Genomic DNA, 18637 nt, shown 5'->3' with positions numbered 1-18637 from the left:
TACATTCTCAATACAACTTGGTTGGTCTTAAAGGTGCCCCTTGACTCCTGCTTTGTTCAACTGCTTCAGACCAACACGGCTGCCCGCTTGGATCTATCTGACATTCGTGTCTTGCACCTCTCAAACATCTGACATTTATTCTATGTGGCTCTTACATTAAGCAAGGTTGGCCACCCCTAGACTAGGCTAGCCTGACCTTGTCAGATCTTGGAATTAAGCAGGTTTGGCCCTGGGGAGTACCTGGATGGGAGACCGCCACAGACGTCCGAGGTCACTACGCAGAGGCAGCCAATAGCAAGCTGCTTCTGCTCCTCTCTTGCCTTGAAAACCCAATGGGGTCACATTAAGTCGGCTGCACCTAGATGGCACTTTACACACAAACAGTTCAGGGGCCTCTCCGAAGGGCTGCCTCCAGGGGGGCTTCCCACACTTCCAGCCGAGGATTCAGGGTTTCTGGGTTGGAGTCATTAAATGGAGAGTTAGCAGGAGTCGGGGGGTAGGGTTGCCAATCTCCAGGTGGAGGCAGGGGATCCCCCCCGCCATTTGGAGGCCCTCCCCGCACTTCAGGGTCATCAGAAAGCGGGCGGAGGGGAGGGAAATGTCTGCTGGGAACTTTATTATTCCCTATGGAGACCGATTTCCATAGGAAATAACGGGGAATTGATCCACGGGTATCTGGGGCTCTGGGATGTGTGTGTTTTTTGAGGTAGATGCATCAAATGTTCAGTACAGCATCCAGTGCCTCTCCCCAAATTACCCCCCCCCCAAAAAAAAAAAAGTTTCAAAAAGTTATCAAAAGGTTCAATCCCCAACATCTCCAACTAAAAAGGGTCCAGGCAAGTAGGCATGAAAAACCTCAGCTTGAGAACCTGGAGAGTCACTGCCAGTCTGAGCACACAATACTGACTTTGATAGACCGAGGGTCTGATTCAGTATAAGGGAGCTTCATTTGTTCTTATTGGGGAGGGATGGTGGCTCAGTGGTAGAGCAGAAGGTCCCAGGTTCAATCCCCAGCATTTCCAACTAAAAAGCTTCCAGGCAAGTAGGTGTAAAAAAACTCAGTTTGAGACCCTGGAGAGCCGCTGCCAGTCTGAGTAGAGAATACTGACTTTGATGGACCAAAGGTCTGATTTCAGTATAATGGAGCTTCATATGTTCTTATTGGGGAGGGACGGTGGCTCAGTGGTAGATGATGATGATGATATTGGATTTACATCCTGCCCTCCACTCTGAATTTCAGAGTGGCTCACAATCTCTTTCATCTTCCTCCTGACAACAGACACCCTGTGAGGTGGGTGGGGCTGAGAGGGCTCTCACAGCATCTGCCCTTTCAAGGACAAGCTCTGTGATAACTATGACTGACCCAAGGCCACTCCAGCAGGTACAAGTGGAGGAGTGGGGAATCAAACTCGGTTCTCCCAGAAAAGAGTCCGCACACTTAACCACTACACCAAACTAGATCTCTAAGAGCATCTGCTTGGTAAGCGGAAGGTCCCAGGTTCGATCCCTGGCATCTCCAGCTAAAAAACTTCTGGCCAAGTAACCTCAGCTTGAGACCCTGGAGAGCCGCTACCAGTCTGAGTAGACAATACTGACTTTGATGGACCCAGGGTCTGATTCAGTATAAGGCAGCTCGTTATGTTCACATGCCACTTCCGTGCAAACATACTTAGGATCTCACAAAGGCATGGGTTAGCCATCGGGCATAAATACACTTGCAACGCTCAGAAGGCAAGCACTCTGTATGCTCTGGGCTTCTCGCCAACACTTTGCAGGTGCCAGGCAAGTCTGTAGCCACAGGGGGGCCTGTGAAGGCACTGCCCCCTGACTTCCAGGCAGGGCCCCCTCACCTCCAGGGGGCCCTCGAGGGGGGGGTGCAGCCTGCTTTTTGTCGTGGCTGAGCTGCCAAAGGGTCATCAGCGGCAGCCAGAGCTAGGAGAGCTGATCAGGGCACTGCAGTAGCAAAAGCATCAGATGGAGAGGAGGGAGGTGGAGGAGTGAGAAACAAAAGCCCACTGGAATGGGCTGGGGAGGGGGGGACGGATGGACCTGCTGGCTGCAAAGTGCTGGAGTGGGGGAGAGGGAGGTGGAAGGAACCCCCCACCCCTTGCTTGCATGCAAGGTGCAGTGCCTTCTTGACTCCAAAGTTTTAGGGTTGGCTGCCTCGACTTGGCCACTTTCAGAGCTTCCAGCTTTTGCCCTAGGAAGCTTCCGAGAAGCAGCAAGCCCTGAGCGGATGGAAAAGGGGCCCCCCTGACTTTTTAAAAAGCCCCCCAACTTTTAAAATCCTGGCTACGGTCCTGGTGCCAGGAAAGGTGTTTGAACATATGAAGCTGCCTTATACTGAATCAGACCTTTGGTCCATCAAAGTCAGTATTGTCTTCTCAGACTGGCAGCGGCTCTCCAGGGTCTCAAGCGGAGGTTTTTCACACCTATTTGCCTGGACCCTTTTTTGGAGATGCCAGGGATTGAACCTGGGACCTTCTGCTTCCCAAGCAGATGCTCTGCCACTGAGCCACCGTCCCTCCTTGGGACACCTCCGAGACCCAGGTTGGGGACCCCGGTTCCCAGCGAGTCCCCCTTGCCCGGATCTGAAGGGGGGGGGGGGCGTAAGAGAATGAAAGCCACCTCCGTGAGCCCTGCTGGAAGAGGAGGCCCCAGGAAGAGCCGACCGGCTGGGCGAGTCCGGCCTGCTCCAGGGAGCGGCTGCCAGGAAGGGGCGAGCCACGGGAGAAAGAAGGAAGGAAGTCTGGCGCGGGGAAGCCTTTTGCCGCGCCTCCTCCGCCAATCCCGGCCGGGGCGGGAAGCAGGAGCTCGGCCGTGGGTTCCCCCGCCTGGCTGCCGCGCTGTGCCGCCCCGCTCGCTGCTCGCTCGGCTCCTCCTCTGGCTTGGCGCATGCCCGGCGCGGCGAGGCTCTGCCTTGCTTTCGTCGGCAGCCCAGCCCAGCCCAGCCCAGCCCAGCCTCCCTCGATCCCTCCCTCGCCGGGGTCAGGCAGAGGTGGCGGCCAGTGCCGCCGCCGCCGCCAGCCGGGCTCAGGTGGCCGCTCCGCTCGGCTCCGCCATGCCCGTGGGCGCCTCCCCCGCCGCCAAGTCCCGCTACAGCCTGGTGGACGACCGGCACGACCTGCGCCTCCCGCTGCACAACGACGACGCCTTCCAGCACGGCATCGGCTTCGAGGCCAAGGTAGGGGGCGGCTGGCTGGACGCCCGGCGGTGGGGGAGGAAGAGCCCGGGGGCGGGGGGGGGGGCGCACGCAGCCGCGGAGCTTTCGCTTCTTTATGGCCGCTCTGTGCGCTTGGGGAGCCGGGGCAGTCCGCGCTTCCTCCGGGCTGAAGACAAAGCCCTCTGCACGTGCACCGGAGCCCCTTTGCGGTCCTGCCGTGAGCCGCGGGCGGGCTTTCGGACGCTGCTCTTTGGCGCCGAGCGCGCAGCTCCCCGCTAGGGATGCCAGCCTCCAGGCGGCACCTGGAGATGAGCCTTAATCCCCAGGATTTACAGCTCATCTCCAGACTACGGAGAGCTGTTCCGGGGGGGAGGGCGGAGGCTTTGGAGGGCTGAACTCTGTGGCACTGAGGTCCCTGTCCTCCCGGGTTCCATCCCCAAATCTCCTGGAGTTTCCCAACCGGGAGCTGGCAACCCTACGCCCGGCCGCTGAGCAGAGCGGCTCCCGCTTCCCAGGATCGCTCCAAGAAAGCGAAAGACAGGCTCAGGCTGTCCTCTCCCGCCCACCCCCCGTCTGACTGCCCCCCATAGGTAGGGGACGAAATCCCTGCACTCTTCTGAGAAAGGGTGGAACAAAAATGCTTTCCAAACGGGGATGCTGCTGCAGACCTGGCCCCAATCCTCTCTCCCCCCACCCCACCCTTTCTGTGCTTTGTCTTTTGTCCATGGGTGGCCTGCTTCTCATGCTTGTATTCTGGGGATTCACAGCATGGTTCAAAGCACACGCTTCTAAACCAATTGATTTAAGTCGACTTAGGAGGGTTCAGGGTGGCGGTGATTGGTGTGTTCTCGGTAGGGATTTTCTGACTTCATTTTGCCCTCTAAAGTTCCAGGAGCAGGTGCTCTGAGCTTTGTCTCTAGGAGCAGGTGCCTTTTCTCTCTCTTGTATGTCAACAAACCCTTTCGTAATTTCACGTTTTTTAATCTCCTGTCTTGTTTTGGATCAGAAAGGAGAGGGAAAGGCTCAGAGCCACTATTCCCCATCCCTGTGGGTCCCCCCTCCCCCCCCTTCTCCATGCTTGGAGATCCCCAGTTATTTAAGGCCAATGTCTTCGTGAGGAGAGAATGGCTCTCTTTGATAGATTATTTGGAGAATTTGTATCTCATTTCTCCAGGGAGGTGCTCCGAGCAGCTTGCACAAAACACACCAAAGCGGTGATGCAATACCACCAAAGTACGATCCACGTCAAATACAAGCCAGGGGCATTTAAAAAAAGATGTACATCATTTGGCTGCCTAAAATGATATCCGTTAAAACGGGCCTTGGGCTAGAAACGGACTCAAAAATGCGGGATGAAAAAGATGGAACTTCTCGGTGAAAAGCCGTGGGGGTAAAGAGGAATGTTTTGGCGTGGTGCATAAAAGACAGGGAAGTAGACAAGACTCAAGTGGGGGAAGGCCGCAGCTGAAGAATTTTTTTAAACAGATGTCTTCAAATCCCTTAGGGGGAAGGAGAGTGCTTGTTCCCCCCTGCGGGGTGAGATCTGTTAGGTTAATACATCCTGCTGTATTGTTAGGAGACCATTGGGTAATTTGTGCTAATGATTGACGGGGAATTATCTTATGCAAGGCAGAGCAAGATAACCAATACTCAGTTTTTCCAGTGCTCTTGCTCCCCAGGGCTGATTCTTGTTTGAATGGATTGCCCGTGGTGTTTTAGCAGGGCCGGCTCTGCCGCTAGGCAAACTAGGTGATTGTCTAGGGCGCCCATCTTCTGGGGGCACCAAATTGGGCACCCTTGTGTGCCTCTGTGATGTTCTCAGTGTGGGGGGGGGGGCAGAAGTTAGCCTCGCCTAGGGTGCCAGACAAACTATGGCCAGCCCTGCATTTTTAGTAAATCTGCCCTCACCAAGAAAAGGTATGTGTCTATGTAGGAGGGCTAATAAGTAAAACCATACTGCTAGAAACTTATCAGCACGGTGCGGCACACCTCCCTACCCCCCTGCCACATTCCCAGCCTGAGTGTCTTGGGAAAAGGGCAGATAATGTTGCCATGTTGGATATCCAGAGGGTAGGGTGAATGCTAAGGGATAAAGATAATTATTTGGGAAGCAAATATTGTCGTAAGGAGAAAGCTGAAGAAATCACTTTTCCAGACCTGTAACTCTTGATTAAGTAAACAGCATGTTGGAGAGGAAGAGTTCCGGGGACACTGCAGAGTTGTGTTCAGAGCAGTTTGCTTCTGCTTCAGGACCTGTTTATGCCGTGAGTTAAGCTCAGCTGACAGGTGAAGTTAGCGGTTAAGAAAAGGGATGATTGAATTGGAGGAAAGGAAACAGAACTGGGGAAGTTCCACTAGGTCACACTACCTTATTTTTGACTTACACTTTTCTTAGTTCCTCAAACTGAAGGGAATCTCCTCTGTTGTTAATATAAGGGCGACAATGTTGTCCTTTTACTCTTGGCCTTTAAAGGGACCCACATGTCTCATTTGGTGTCAGGGACTTTGTCTAGTCAGCTGTTGGTTGTTATGCTTTGCCTGTAGGGTTGCCAGCTCTGGGTTGGGGAATACCTGGAGATTTGAGGGGTGGAGCCTGTGGAGGGCAGGACCCCCCGTATGGTATAATGCCATAAAGTCCACCTTCCAAAGCTGCCATTTTCTCCAGGGGAACTGGTCTTTATTATCCGCGGACCAGTTGTAATTCAAGAAGCTCTCCAGCCACCCCTGGAAACTTAGCGACACACAGGGAAACCACAACTCGATGGGTTTGCAAACGCACACACAACTGCTGTGTAATAATTCAAACATTCATTAACACCTTCTGATTTACAGCACCTTATGCACCAAAAGAAATGTTTTCATGTTTTAACAGAAAATAATACATATACATAGCCATACTTCAACGGACTATTTTGACTGACTTAAAGAAACAGTCCCAGTAATGTCCATTTCATGCCTTTCATTCCATTGCCAGCCGTATTTTTTCTGGTAGATAAGGCTGTCGTCATGTAGATTACAGCCAACTATGTATAAAAGATCGCACTCCGGACTCCTGTTACAATGTTTTCTTCAAAATAGCAGTGCCGACATGAATCCTAGGTTAGTTGCATGTTTCCGATATCCTTCTTCCTGGCCGCAATAAAAATCGAAACCTGTGCTCTAACATTTTGATCACTAGCAATAGCTTCTCATTCTTACCACCGGCACATCAGGTCCTACGTACACGGGATGCTGATAGAGATTCCTGGCCTGAGATTTATTTCCTCCCACCCCTTCTGTTTGCACACCCAACCCAATGCAGAGTTCTGGAGAACTCGAAAGCTGGCACACTGTGGAACTTTGGCTGACAAGGGCACTTCACTCTCTTTTTCATCCTGCAGGAAATGATCATAGCAGGATTAAATATGGTGAACGCTGAAGGTAAACACAAAAGCAGCCTTAACCCTTACTAGGGCTAACTGAATAAGGTCTGGAAAATTAGTGCTAATTAGAGAGGGTTCAGTATTTTGCAGATAAGATGAAAAATCAGACGGATGTTGCTTTTTTGCCCTTTTCCTCTGGAGTTAAACATTTTATATGGGTGCATTGATGATTATTTACTCATTTAAAATAAGAAGCGTTTGATGTAGTTCTCTGCCTCTGTGCACTTAACTGTACTCAGCCCAGTGAATACTGCATGCCCCTGCTCTCTGTTTTCTTGCTTTGATTTGATCTGCAGCTCCCTTCACCACCCGTCCCAGCGAGATTGAAGCGCAAGACTTGTGCTTTTTCCTTGGATAAATAATTTTCTGAATTCCAGGGTTATACAGAAGCCCATGGTGGCTAACTACCTCTGTTAGTCACTATGCAGAGGAAGGCACTGGCAAACCACCTCTGTTAGTTGCTATGCAGAGGAAGGCGGTGGCGAACCACCTCTGTTAGTCTCTATGCAGAGGAAGGCAGTGGCAAACCACCTCTGTTAATCTCTATGAAGAGGAAGGTAGTGACGAACCACCTCTGTTAGTCTCTATGCCTATGAAGGCAGTGGCAAACCACCTGTTAGTCTCTACACAGAGGAAGACAGTGGTGAACCACCTCTGTTAGTCGCTATGCAGAGGAAGGCAATGGCCAACCACCTCTGTTAATCACTATACAGAGGAAGGCAATGATCAACCACCTCTGTTAGTCACTATGCAGAGGAAGGCAATGGCCAACCACCTCTGTTAGTCACTATACAGAGGAAGGCAATGACCAACCACCTCTGTTAGTCGCTATGCAGAGGAAGGCAATGGCCAACCACCTCTGTTAGTCCACTATACAGAGGAAGGCAATGGCCAACCACCTCTGTTAGTCACTATGCAGAAGAAGACAATGGCCAACCACCTCTGTTAGTCACTATACAGAGGAAGGCAATGGACAACCACCTCTGTTAGTCACTATGCAGAGAGGATTCTGCTGACAGTTTGTGGTCTAGGGGTCATTCAGACAGAGGGGTTGTTTGCTCGTCGCTGATCTTAATAGAAATATATATCCCAAATCCAATATCTATTATTATACTGGTGCTTTTGAGATTTCCTTTTCCTAATGGACTGGCATAGCCACTTGGATTTCTCGTAGGTATCTACAGTAATCTCAAAGTTCCAGGAGAGTCAGCAAAAGCGGCTCTCCCCGGCCCTTTATTATCTTTGGGGCTTGCCTCAGGGTAGCATCCTCAGCTGCCTTGAAGAGAAGAACACCTTTCTCTTTCCATGAGAAGACACATGCTTTTTTGCATTCCTCACTAGTGTTTAAGCATTCTTAGATCTGTATTGATGGGCAATTTGCCCCGTCAGAGTTGAAATCTTGTATTTGCAAGCAGTACTAAGATTGCACACCGTTTGGTCACCTGGTCCCAACAGCAATAGCAAGACAACTGGCCAATACCAGGACTTTTTTTGTAACATGAATCCTTTGCATATTAGGCCACACACCCCTAAAATAGCCAATCCTCCAAGAGCTTACAGTAGGCCCTCTACTAAGAGCCCTGTACGCTTTTGGAGGATTGGCTACAACAAGAGTCTGTGGCCTAATATGCAGAGGAGTTCCTGCTACAAAAAAAGCCCTGGCCAATACTTATTACAGGCAACGTATTCTTCCAGCGAGGGTCAGACTACCACCATGGTGATCTGGATTCAGTGAAGAAGCTCATCGGGTGACCTTGGGCCAGCATTTACTTAACCAACCTCACAGGGTTGTTGTGAAGGTAAAGTAGGGGGAGAGTACCATGTATGCCTGGGGTTGCCATGTACCTCCTGGCCACTGGTAGGGGACGCGGGGGGGGGGGGTGTGTGTTAGGATTTCCAGATCCAGATTGGGAAACTCTTGGAGATTTGGGGTGGAGCCTGGGGAGGACATGGACCTCAGTGGGGTACTGTGCCATACAGTCTACCCTCCAAAGCTGTCCTTTTCTGCAGGGGAACTGAACTCTGTTGCTGAGCTATAATTCCAGGGACTCCCCAGGTCCCTCCTGGAGGCTGGCAGCCCTATCTGATGTCTTGAACTCCTTTGAGGAATGGAAGGATTAAAATTGATAATATAAATAAAAATGGAGGCGGGAGCTTCACGGCTTCCTTGCCCATTTCTGGGCTGCAGTTGGTCCTTTTCTCCCAAACATTTCAAGACTTGGTCCCACGTCAGCCTCCCCTGTGCTTTAAGAGCATCAGCAAAGGCTTTTTGCTCTTTGTCCCCCCCATCTTCAGAGGCAACTTCTTTCTTGTGGCATGCCCTCCCCTCGCCCCTTAACTGAGAGGGAGACTGCAGATTTATACCCCACCCTTCTCCCTGGATCAGAGACTCAGCGCGGCTTACAATCTCCTATATCTTCTCCCACCATAGCAGACACCCTGTGAGGTAAGTGGGGCTGAGAGGACTCTCACAGCAGCTGCATTTTCAAGGACAACTCCTGCCAGAGCTATGGCTATCCCAAGGCCATTCCAGCAACTGTAAATGGAGGAGTGTGGAATCAAACCTGGTTCTCCCAGAGAAGAGTCTGCACACTTAACCACTACACCAAACTGGCTCTTGTCTAACCTTCTGCCAAAATATGTTAGTTTTCTGGCAATAGGCCACAAAGTTCTTTTAGCTTACCCAAGCTTTTATTTATATATTCAGCTTCCTTATACTCCACACTGGAGGTCCCAAGCATCTTCTCTTTTCTTCCTTAATCCTCACAGTAGGTTAGGATGAGAGTGTGTGACTGGCCCACGGTCTCCTATTGCCAGCCTTTAGCCTAGCTGGTAGTTGGAGGTCTCCCAGACTTTCAGATGGGTTCCAGCCAACAGAAATCAGTTAAATGGCTGCTTTGGAAGTTGGTCTCTGTAGCATTAAACCCTCCCTCCCCCCCCCAGCCACATCCTTCCCAGACTCCAAAAATTTCCAGGAATTTCCTGACCCAGAGGTGGCAACCCTATGACACTTGGCAAGTTCCCATGGCAGAATTAATGCTGGAGTCAAGCTGTCTTCATTTTGAACTTGGCACTTCTGGCTTTTAAATATATAGTCTGCTGTTCAGGGGTCTCTTTTTCCCTTTGGTGTAGTGGTTAAGTGCGCAGACTCTTATTTGGAAGTACTGGATTTGATTTGCCACTCCTCCACTTGCACCTGCTGGAATGGCCATGGGTCAGCCATAGCTCTCGTAGGAGTTGTCCTTGAAAGGGCAGCCGCTTTAAGAGCTCTCTCAGCCCCACCTACCTCACAGGGTGTATGCTGTGGGCGGGGGGAGGTAAAAAGGAGATTGTGACCAATGTTCCCTCTAAGCTGCAGAGGCTTGTGAGCAAAAATTCTACGTTGTGAGCTACTGGCATTAAAGTTGTGAGCGACTGCATAAATTAGTTTGCTTCTGAGCTAAGACAAAAATCTGTGAGCTGGAAGCTAAAAATCTGTGAGCTAGCTCACACTAACTCAGTTTAGATGGAACACTGATTGTGACCGCTCTGAGATTCAGAGTATAGGGCAGGATATAAATCCAATATCATCATCATCTTCTTCTGCCGCTGTTGGCTGCCATTCTGCTTGATGTTGCTGTTTGGTACTTGGACTGTTGCAGTTTACTTAGAGGATATGTGTGTGAGAGAACTTTCTTTTGGACATCACCTTAGGTACTTTGGAGAGGTAGTATAGAAATGCATTAAGGAAATGAAACATGTCTTGTTTCAATAGAAGATGCAGCAGTTATTTACTGGGCAGCCATACATGAACAGAATTTTCTGTTTTCTGAAGGAAAAGGGGAGCTCTGGGAAACAGCCAAAAAGGAAAGAAGGGGCAATTTGAAAGGGGGAATGTTCCTTATTTCACAGAATACCAAGGATGTGTATGTTTGGAGGAGAGGGTCCCATGTTCCTGGTCTTAGATTAATTTTTTGAGTGGTTTGTAGATATGGCGTGCTTTTAAAGGTTTGGAACTGTCAACTGTGCCCAAGTCTGATCAAGCAAAGCTCTCTCCGTACTCCTTTCTGAGCTACTCATTGACACCAAATGACCTTTTGGTTAACATCCAGGGAGCTTGGCAGAAGCTGTTATGTCTCCTGCTGAGATTTCAGGCCTGGCCTGCCTGTCCCTCTGGAGTCATCCAAACTCTTCGTTTATAGTGCAGTTACACAGCCTTGTAAAGGTGAGTGACATTTCTTAGAACTTCTGAGGCAAAATTCTAGATAGCCTTTTTTTAAAAAATCAAGGTCTCTATTAGGAAACTGTAACAACTCGCACAGAAAGCACAAGAACTGTAAATTCATGCTGACGAAAAGAGCCCCAAGAGCCGTGGTTGAAGACCCTTCAGAGATCTGCCCCTTCTGAGTGTTTGACTTGGCCACATTTGTGAGGCACCAAGCCAAAGCATGGAATTCTATTACTTAACCCAGGAATCTCTGTCAGAAGCAGAACCTGTGTTTCGACCCAGTCATTTGGCAGTCGGGTAGAAAACAAAGAGAGCTCTCTTTTTAAAAACGAAGTGTTGCATCATAGATTGTTTCTAGTTATTCTCATAGGTTCCTCCTCTGTCATTTTTTCTCAGAGTGTATTAAGTGTTTTATGTGGGATAGTTAGCCTTACTGGTGACTTGTTTTAACTATAGCTGCTTAGTTGTGTTTTGAAACGGTTGAAGAGAACAGACATTGAAGACAGGGAATCTGTTGGAAGATACTGGGGTGTGTTTTACAGCCTTGAGGTTTTGTACTGTGCTTGAGGGAAGAAGTTCGCCTGTTTGTTCTGTTCTTAGGTAAAGGAGATACAGCAGTGAAGACGACTAGCCAAATTAAGACAAAACAGCATCTGTCCCATGTTTTGGTCTCTTCTTAACCAATGTTTGTCTGATAGGCATAATGGTATCATCAAATCTAAAATGATACTAATACTTCCAGAGTGGTGGCTGTGTTAGTCTTTGCAACTTTACATAGGAGCTATACTCCCTCTAAGCTGTGGACTCTTGTGAGCAAAAATTCTACTTCACGAGCTACCGGCATTAAAGTTGTGAGCTGCTGCATAAATTAGTTTGCTCTAGGGCCATTTTTCTTGAGCTAGGACAAAAATGTGTAAGCTGGTGGCTAAAAAACTGAGCTAGCTCACACTCAGCTTAGAGGGGACGCAGGAGTCCAGTAGACTTTGGAAAGCTATTTTTACCTTTGATCAAGGCTTATGATCATTTTCCCTTCCTCTCCCCACAGCAGGCACCTCATGAGGTAAGTGGGGCTGAGAGAGGTCTGAGACTGGCCTTAAGGAAACAACAGGATTCATGTGGAGGAGCAGGGAATCAAACTGCTTCTGCACCCCTTGTAACCATTACGCCATGCTGCCTCTCTTAAACTATGCTGGTTCTCTGGGTTTTCAGAGGTTTCACTCATTCCAAAAGAGAGAATATTTTTCAGGAGGGTTTTCTTTTACTGTTTCTTTAAAACTTTCAATTTTACTGTCAGAAAAATTGGGCAGCCCCCCACCCCCTCAATGATATCTTTTTTTCTGCAGGCTTTCATGTTTCTGTAGCTGCCTGGCTCAAGGGGGTCGCATTTCATTTGAGACTATACCTAATTTGAAAATTTTTATTGGTTTTCCAAAAAGTTAGGGGGAACGGGTAAGAGGGAAATAGAAAAATAGTTACAAATACTATAAGAATCTAATCCACATGTAGTGTTCTTTCTTAAGGTACAAATATTATCACATACTGTTATCTCTTTACATTAAGTCATCAGCATCTAAATAGTATGTTTTAGTGATTGTAAGTCTTATTAAAATGTCTATTTAAGCTTACATTTCCAATATAAATGATATTATAATACAAAGTACAAGAGAAAGGAGATAGAAGTTCACACCAAAGAATCTTAGAAGTCTTGAGCGTCTAGCCAAACATATAGTTTCACCCAATATTTTCTTGCTTCTTCCTTAGATTTCCCAGCCATCAACTGGGATAAATAGTCCAACTCAGCCGTTTCCAGAATTTTCCCCACCAAGTCCAATCTCTTGGGGATCTCCTGAAGTTTCCATCTCTGTGCCAAAAGGATTCTAGCTGCTGTGTTAATATGCGCCAACAAATGTCTCATCTCTTTGGAATAGTCACTAGGATATATGTTCAATAAAAATAGTTCTGGTTTAAATTGAATCTGTGTCTTCAAAATTTTCTGTAATAGTTCATGGGCCATCTTCCAATAGTCTTTCACCGCCTCACAGGTCCACCACATATGCTAAAAGGACCCAACATGTTTAGTACATTTCCAACATTTGTTAGACATGTTAGTATACATCTTACACAATTTCTGTCGAGTTGTATACCATCTATAGAACATCTTGTACAGATTTTCTTTAAAGGTTACTGACTTGGTTAGTTTGATATTAAATTTCCATAACATCTCCCATTCTTCTAGCATAATGTTACGCCCCCGATTTTTAGCCCATTGGACCATACAGTCTTTTACAGTCTCATCTTGCATCTTCATCTGTGATAAATATGAGTATAGTTTGGAAATTAGTTTTTCTTGAGGACCCAAAAAGATTTTATCAAATGGGTATTGTTCTATATTGAAGTCTGTTGTCTTATCTTTGACATATCTGGATTCAACTTGCGTTCTCAACCACCCACTCATTTTAATGTCCATATCTTCTAACTCTTCCTTGGTTTTCAGTTGGTTATCATTTTTCAACAGTTCTTCATATCTATAAATCTGATTAGGTTTCATAAGGTTTGAAGGTGTAAATGCTTCCACTGGGGACACCCATCTTGGAATTTTCTGATAAATTCTCGGTTTTAGCCATGACCATGTGTGATACAGAGATTTCCGAAACCAGTGATTCTTAAAATAAAAGTGCCCTTCTAATCTTTGATACCATAAATACGTGTGCCAACCCAAATTGAGATCATGACCCTCTAACAACAACTGTCTCCTGTCATTCAGTAACACCCAGTCTCTTACCCAAGAGAGCACTGAAGCTCTTTAATACAATTGCCAATCTGCGAGGCCCAAGCCTGCTCTCAATTTAGAGTCTTGCAATATCTTTAGCTTAATTCTTGGTTTTTTACCTCGCCAAATGTAGTCAGAGACCATCTTATTCAGTTCTTGAAAAAACGCACTAGTTAGAAGTACTGGCAGAGTTTGAAATAGAAATAACAGTCTTGGCAAAATGTTCATTTTTACTGAAGCTTTCTTCCCATTAAAGATAAATTCTAATCTTGCCATTTTCCCAAATCTTTTTTAATTTCTTTAAGCAGTTTATCATAGTTATCCATCTTTAAGCTGCTGCATTTGTTTGTAATGTATACACCTAAGTATTTAATTCTTTTCTCATAAAAGAATCCTGATTTATGTTGGAGAAGTTGAATTTGTTCTGTCATCATGTTCTTCATCAGGGATTTTGTTTTATGGTAATTACGGTACTCTTCAGTCCTGCCCAATGGCCAAATTGGTTAATCTTATTTATCAAACAGTCAATTGAATCTATTGTTTGCTCTAATCTATAAACCAGATCATCTGCAAAGGCTCTCAGTTTGTATTGTTCACCCTTAATCACCGCTCCCTTAATACTTGCATCTTCTCTTATTTGGTTATTCAATATCTCTAAGCACAAAATACAAAGAAGTGGTGACAGTGGGCAACCTTGTCTTGTACCCTTTTGAATAGCAGTTGCTTCTGTTAGTTCACCATTCACCATCACCTTTGCCCTTTGCGAGGAGTATATTGATTGTATTGCTCTCAAAAAGTTCTCGCCACATTCCATTCCCTTCAGTTGTTGCAACATGAATTGCCAATGAACATTATCAAAGGCCTTCTCTGCATCCAGACAAATTAATGCCAATTGTTTCTCTGGATGGTTCTCATAATATTCCGTTATGTTACATACTGTTCTAACATTATCTTTCAGGTATCTTCTGGGAAGAAATCCTGCCTGGTCTTGATGTATTATGATCTGTAAGACCTTCTTTAAGCGTTGTGCCAATATTGCAGCAAAAATGTTGTAATCCATGTTTAAAGGAGAAATTGGCCGAAATTTTTTTTGTATCTTTCAAGTCTGCACCCTCTTTTGGAATTAAAGATATTGTAGCTTCTTGCCACGAAGGTGGTATTTGAGCTTCCTCTTGAATCCTTTCAATAAGACGTTTAAATGGCAACAGCAAGGAATCCTCATAAGCTTTATAGAACTCTGCAGGTAAGCCATCTGGATCCGGTGCTTTACCATTCTTTTGAGATGCCGTTGCATCTCCCACTTCCCTTATTGTTATTGGTTCATTCAAAATTTTCTGTTGTTCTTCTGTAAATTTATTAAGATTGTTTTGTTTAATATATTCTTCTAAATCTTCCTTTTGGACTTGTTTGTCTTCATATAGTCTTTTGTAAAATTGTTCCACAACTTGACGTATCTCCTGTCTTTGAAATTTCTCTTTATTATTTTCATCTTTCAGTACCGGTATTGTTCTTTTGGCATTCTCTTTTCTCAGTCTATAGGCCAACCACCATCCAGGTTTATTAGCATGTTCAAAGAACTTCTGTCTGGCAAATCTTAATTTTTTTCTCCATTTCCTCTACCAGCAGTAGATTAAGTTGATGTTGTATTTTTTTAACTTTATTTTGAAACTCCTGTTTTGTAGGTTGTGTTTTTAAACTTGTGTTTTTAAATTTTAAATTCAGCTTCTCCTGCTTGCGACATTAGTTTTTGGAAGTTTTCAGTTCTTCCTTTCTTTTTTTTTGACACTATATCTGATTGCAAGCCCCCTGAAATATGCTTTGGCAGTATCCCAGACCGCTTGCATCTTTACATCTTGAGTTATATTCTGTTTGAAAAAAGATTCCATTTCTACCTTGGTTTCTTTAAGAAAGTCTTTATCTTTTAAAAAAAGAAGCATTTAACCTCCAAGTTCTTCTCAGTTGAGTGCCTTTGGGTTTTATCATTACAGGACTGTGATCTGATATAATTCTTGGTTGAATTTCTGTCTCAGCTAAATCTTTAACCAGGTCTGTGGACAGCCAACACATATCAATTCTTGACCACGATTGGTGGCTGGCCTAATAATATGTAAAATCTTTCGAATTTGGGTATTTTGTTCTCCATGCATCAACGAACTCTAATTCTTCTACAAGCTTCCAAAAACTTGTTGGTAGTTGAAAACCTTTAGCTTTAGTGTGTGTGTGTTTTTGTCCAATTGTGTATCAGAAACTGCATTAAAATCTCCTACTAGACAGTATTCTGCATAATCCAAATTTGTCAAAGTTTGATATTCTCTTCTCCTTTATCTAACAGGCCATGGTACCTCTCTCAGAATTTTCACCATATTTCCTGCTATCGTCACTGATTTATCTTTCGCTTGCTTCAGAATATTGGCCCTAGTCTTCTTTCTTGTGAGCTTCAAATGGATTTCGCTAGGTAGTTTATTCCGCCTCATGAAACTTGATGGGACTCGCTTAACTTGATCAAACTCTTCCTCTATCTTGTCAGGTGTCACCTGTGAAATTTCTGCTAGGGCTTCACTTAGTATTTTCTGTAGATCTTCAGCTTTTTCTTCTGGTACATTTTGAAACCTCAGCATGTAGGCTGCTCTCTCTATCTCTAACTGTAGAAGTCTACTATTATATGCTTTCTGTTCTTTTTCCAGTTGTTCCACCTTTTGTGTGTTGTCTGTCACCTGTGTGTCTAGGACCTTTAAAGCTTTATTGGTCTCTGCTGTCTGTTTTCTAGTCTCTTGTTCTTGTTTAATTTCTGCCATCTGCTTTCCTAGATTATCTGCTTTACCAGTCCACTGTGCTATGGCAGTTAGTAGAGTATTTTGCATTTCTTTCATGTCCCCCTACATAGCGGCAGGTGTAAACTTCCCTAAACCAGACAAAGAGCTGGGTGAAGGAGTTGGTGGTTCATCTTCTCGGTTCTCTTTTTTCCTTGGTACCTCTTTAAAGCCAATAGCAGCTTTATTTTCCATCCTTATTAGTATATTTGCACTCACAGCCACAAATTTTGTGTATTGCCCTTTCAGTAGCCTGTTTTGGAACACAATGTTCCTATTTATGTTAGCTGAGCTAGTATCTAACAAATAGTATCAATATTATGCAAAGATAATAGTTTGTTTGAAAATATAACCTTCTTGCTTCTATCAACAATTTAACAGGCCCCAAACAGCGATAAGCCTTATGTTAAACAAAAACTTTTTACCGCAACAATCGTTAGTATCACCTAGCCTAAACAATTCAACTCACAGAAACAGTTCACTGTAGTGCTTTTCTCAGAATAAGTAGTTCAATGGAGTCCAAGTCTTAACAAATTCATCCCACTATTCCAAGCTATACATTGTAATCCAGGGCTGGATCCAGGGCCCACGGTAAGGACAAAAATTAAGAATAACCAGAAAAGATAAAAAATGAGTCAACCCAGGTGAACCCAAGATAAAAAAAAAATGAAAATCCACAAGGAGAGAAAAAAAATGAAAAAAATAAGGGAAAAAAGTAAAAAGAAAAAAATATTCCAACCATATGTTTGAAAATGAATCCTCCAGGTAAAGCCACAAGTAGTAAACACACAAGAAGAAGAGGGAAAAAAATCAAAATTGGAGAAAAAAAATACAAAAATCACCTTCAACCAACCAACTTTTTATAATCCATTAATGAGCTGAAGTCAAAGAAAATGCTGGTAACCATACCCGCCATCAAAAATTTATAATCCACTTAAAAACTTCACAGCTATTCTTCCAACAGTCAACAATATAGCTGCATTTTATAATCCACTGCACAAACCCAGTGTGACTCTGAATGTATATTTACTTACTTACTTACTTACTTAGGACCCACAGAGGCTTATTCAGGATACTTCCCTTCAACATAGCCAACAAACTCCTTCTTTTTCTTATATCTTTAAGAGTCACAAGGTTTTATACAACACTATATTCTGTCCATTAAGAGTCAGTTCTTTAGGACATTCTTTGGCTTGACAGTCTTAACCGAGAATTCTTACAGCATCTGTTCTTCTCATCCACATATGCTTGCAAGCAACTTTCCAACAGCAAGATCTTCCTCCCCAAAAGAATTCAGGACAAATCAGTTCAATTCAGCCATCAAGCCTTTTTTGTCTTTAGAAACTGGTGTGAGTCATTTTTCAGGACAACAATAGGACAGTCACCAAGTTAGGCAGGAACTTTTTGAAGTCTCGGAAAAGAAAAGGAGAGAGCTGGGTATCCCCCCCTCCCCGCCCCTTTCTCCTCACCTTTGCCTCCGTCTGTGCTCCACTTTACTTTCAACTCTCCAGTCCCTGGGTTTCACAAATCTTACTTAGAAAGTTAAGTATAGAAAGGAAGGAAAAACTTACAATCATTCCAGAAATATTGCAGTCTGATCATGTCATGCAGAAGAGCTTGATAGAAAGAAAAGAAGAAGTCCGGCAGTTAACCCTGATGACATTTAAAAATAGCTATCGGGGCAGCAAGGCTCGCAGCGAGTCGGGCTCGGGAGACAGCTGCCGCTGACAATCCTGACCCTCAACTCAATCTGCCTGCCTTTTGAGACCCTTCCTGGGTCCCAGACACGGGTCTCCCTGTGAGGAAGACCCCTCAACTGCCCAATTAGAGAGCAGCTCTGGACCAGCCGATCCGAGTCGCTCTCTAGCTTAAGTCGCCGAAACAACAGGATTCATGTGGAGGAGAAGGGAATCAAACTGCTTCTGCACCCCTTGTAACCATTACACCATGCTGCCTCTCTTAAACTATGCTGGTTCTCTGGGTTTTCAGAGGTTTCTCTCATTCCAAAAAAGAGAATATTTTTCAGGAGGGTTTTCTTTTACTGTTTCCTTAAAACTGCAGGCTTTCATGTTTCTGTAGCTGCATGGTTCAAGGGGGTAGTATTTCATTTGAGACTATAGTGCCATCTGCCTAAAAGGAGCCAATTGTAAAGACCCCTCCCCCCCCCACACACACCCAAATCCTGTGACTAACTATTTTACACTTAAAAATATCCCTTGTGGGGTTTTCTTGAATGAGGTAGATTACCTAGATCTTTGTCAATGG

At 45.3% G+C, this 18637-nt stretch overlaps 1 protein-coding gene across 1 annotated transcript in view; it reads left to right on the top strand.

Moving 5' to 3' along the window:
- The first annotated feature begins 2981 nt into the window (after positions 1-2981).
- The window catches only part of NOS1AP (nitric oxide synthase 1 adaptor protein), an 87697-nt gene continuing 72041 nt past the window's right edge, over positions 2982-18637 (top strand). The window contains exon 1 of the mRNA XM_060232588.1: positions 2982-3184. Coding sequence (XP_060088571.1) covers positions 3062-3184 — 123 coding nt within the window. The 5' untranslated portion in view covers positions 2982-3061. The remainder of the gene's footprint in view (positions 3185-18637) is intronic.

The sequence above is a fragment of the Heteronotia binoei genome, chromosome 2 (assembly GCF_032191835.1).
Source record: "Heteronotia binoei isolate CCM8104 ecotype False Entrance Well chromosome 2, APGP_CSIRO_Hbin_v1, whole genome shotgun sequence".
NCBI classification, from domain to species: domain Eukaryota; kingdom Metazoa; phylum Chordata; class Lepidosauria; order Squamata; family Gekkonidae; genus Heteronotia; species Heteronotia binoei.
The sequence above is the reverse complement of the archived record's forward strand: the minus strand, read 5'-3'. Positions and strand labels throughout refer to the sequence as shown.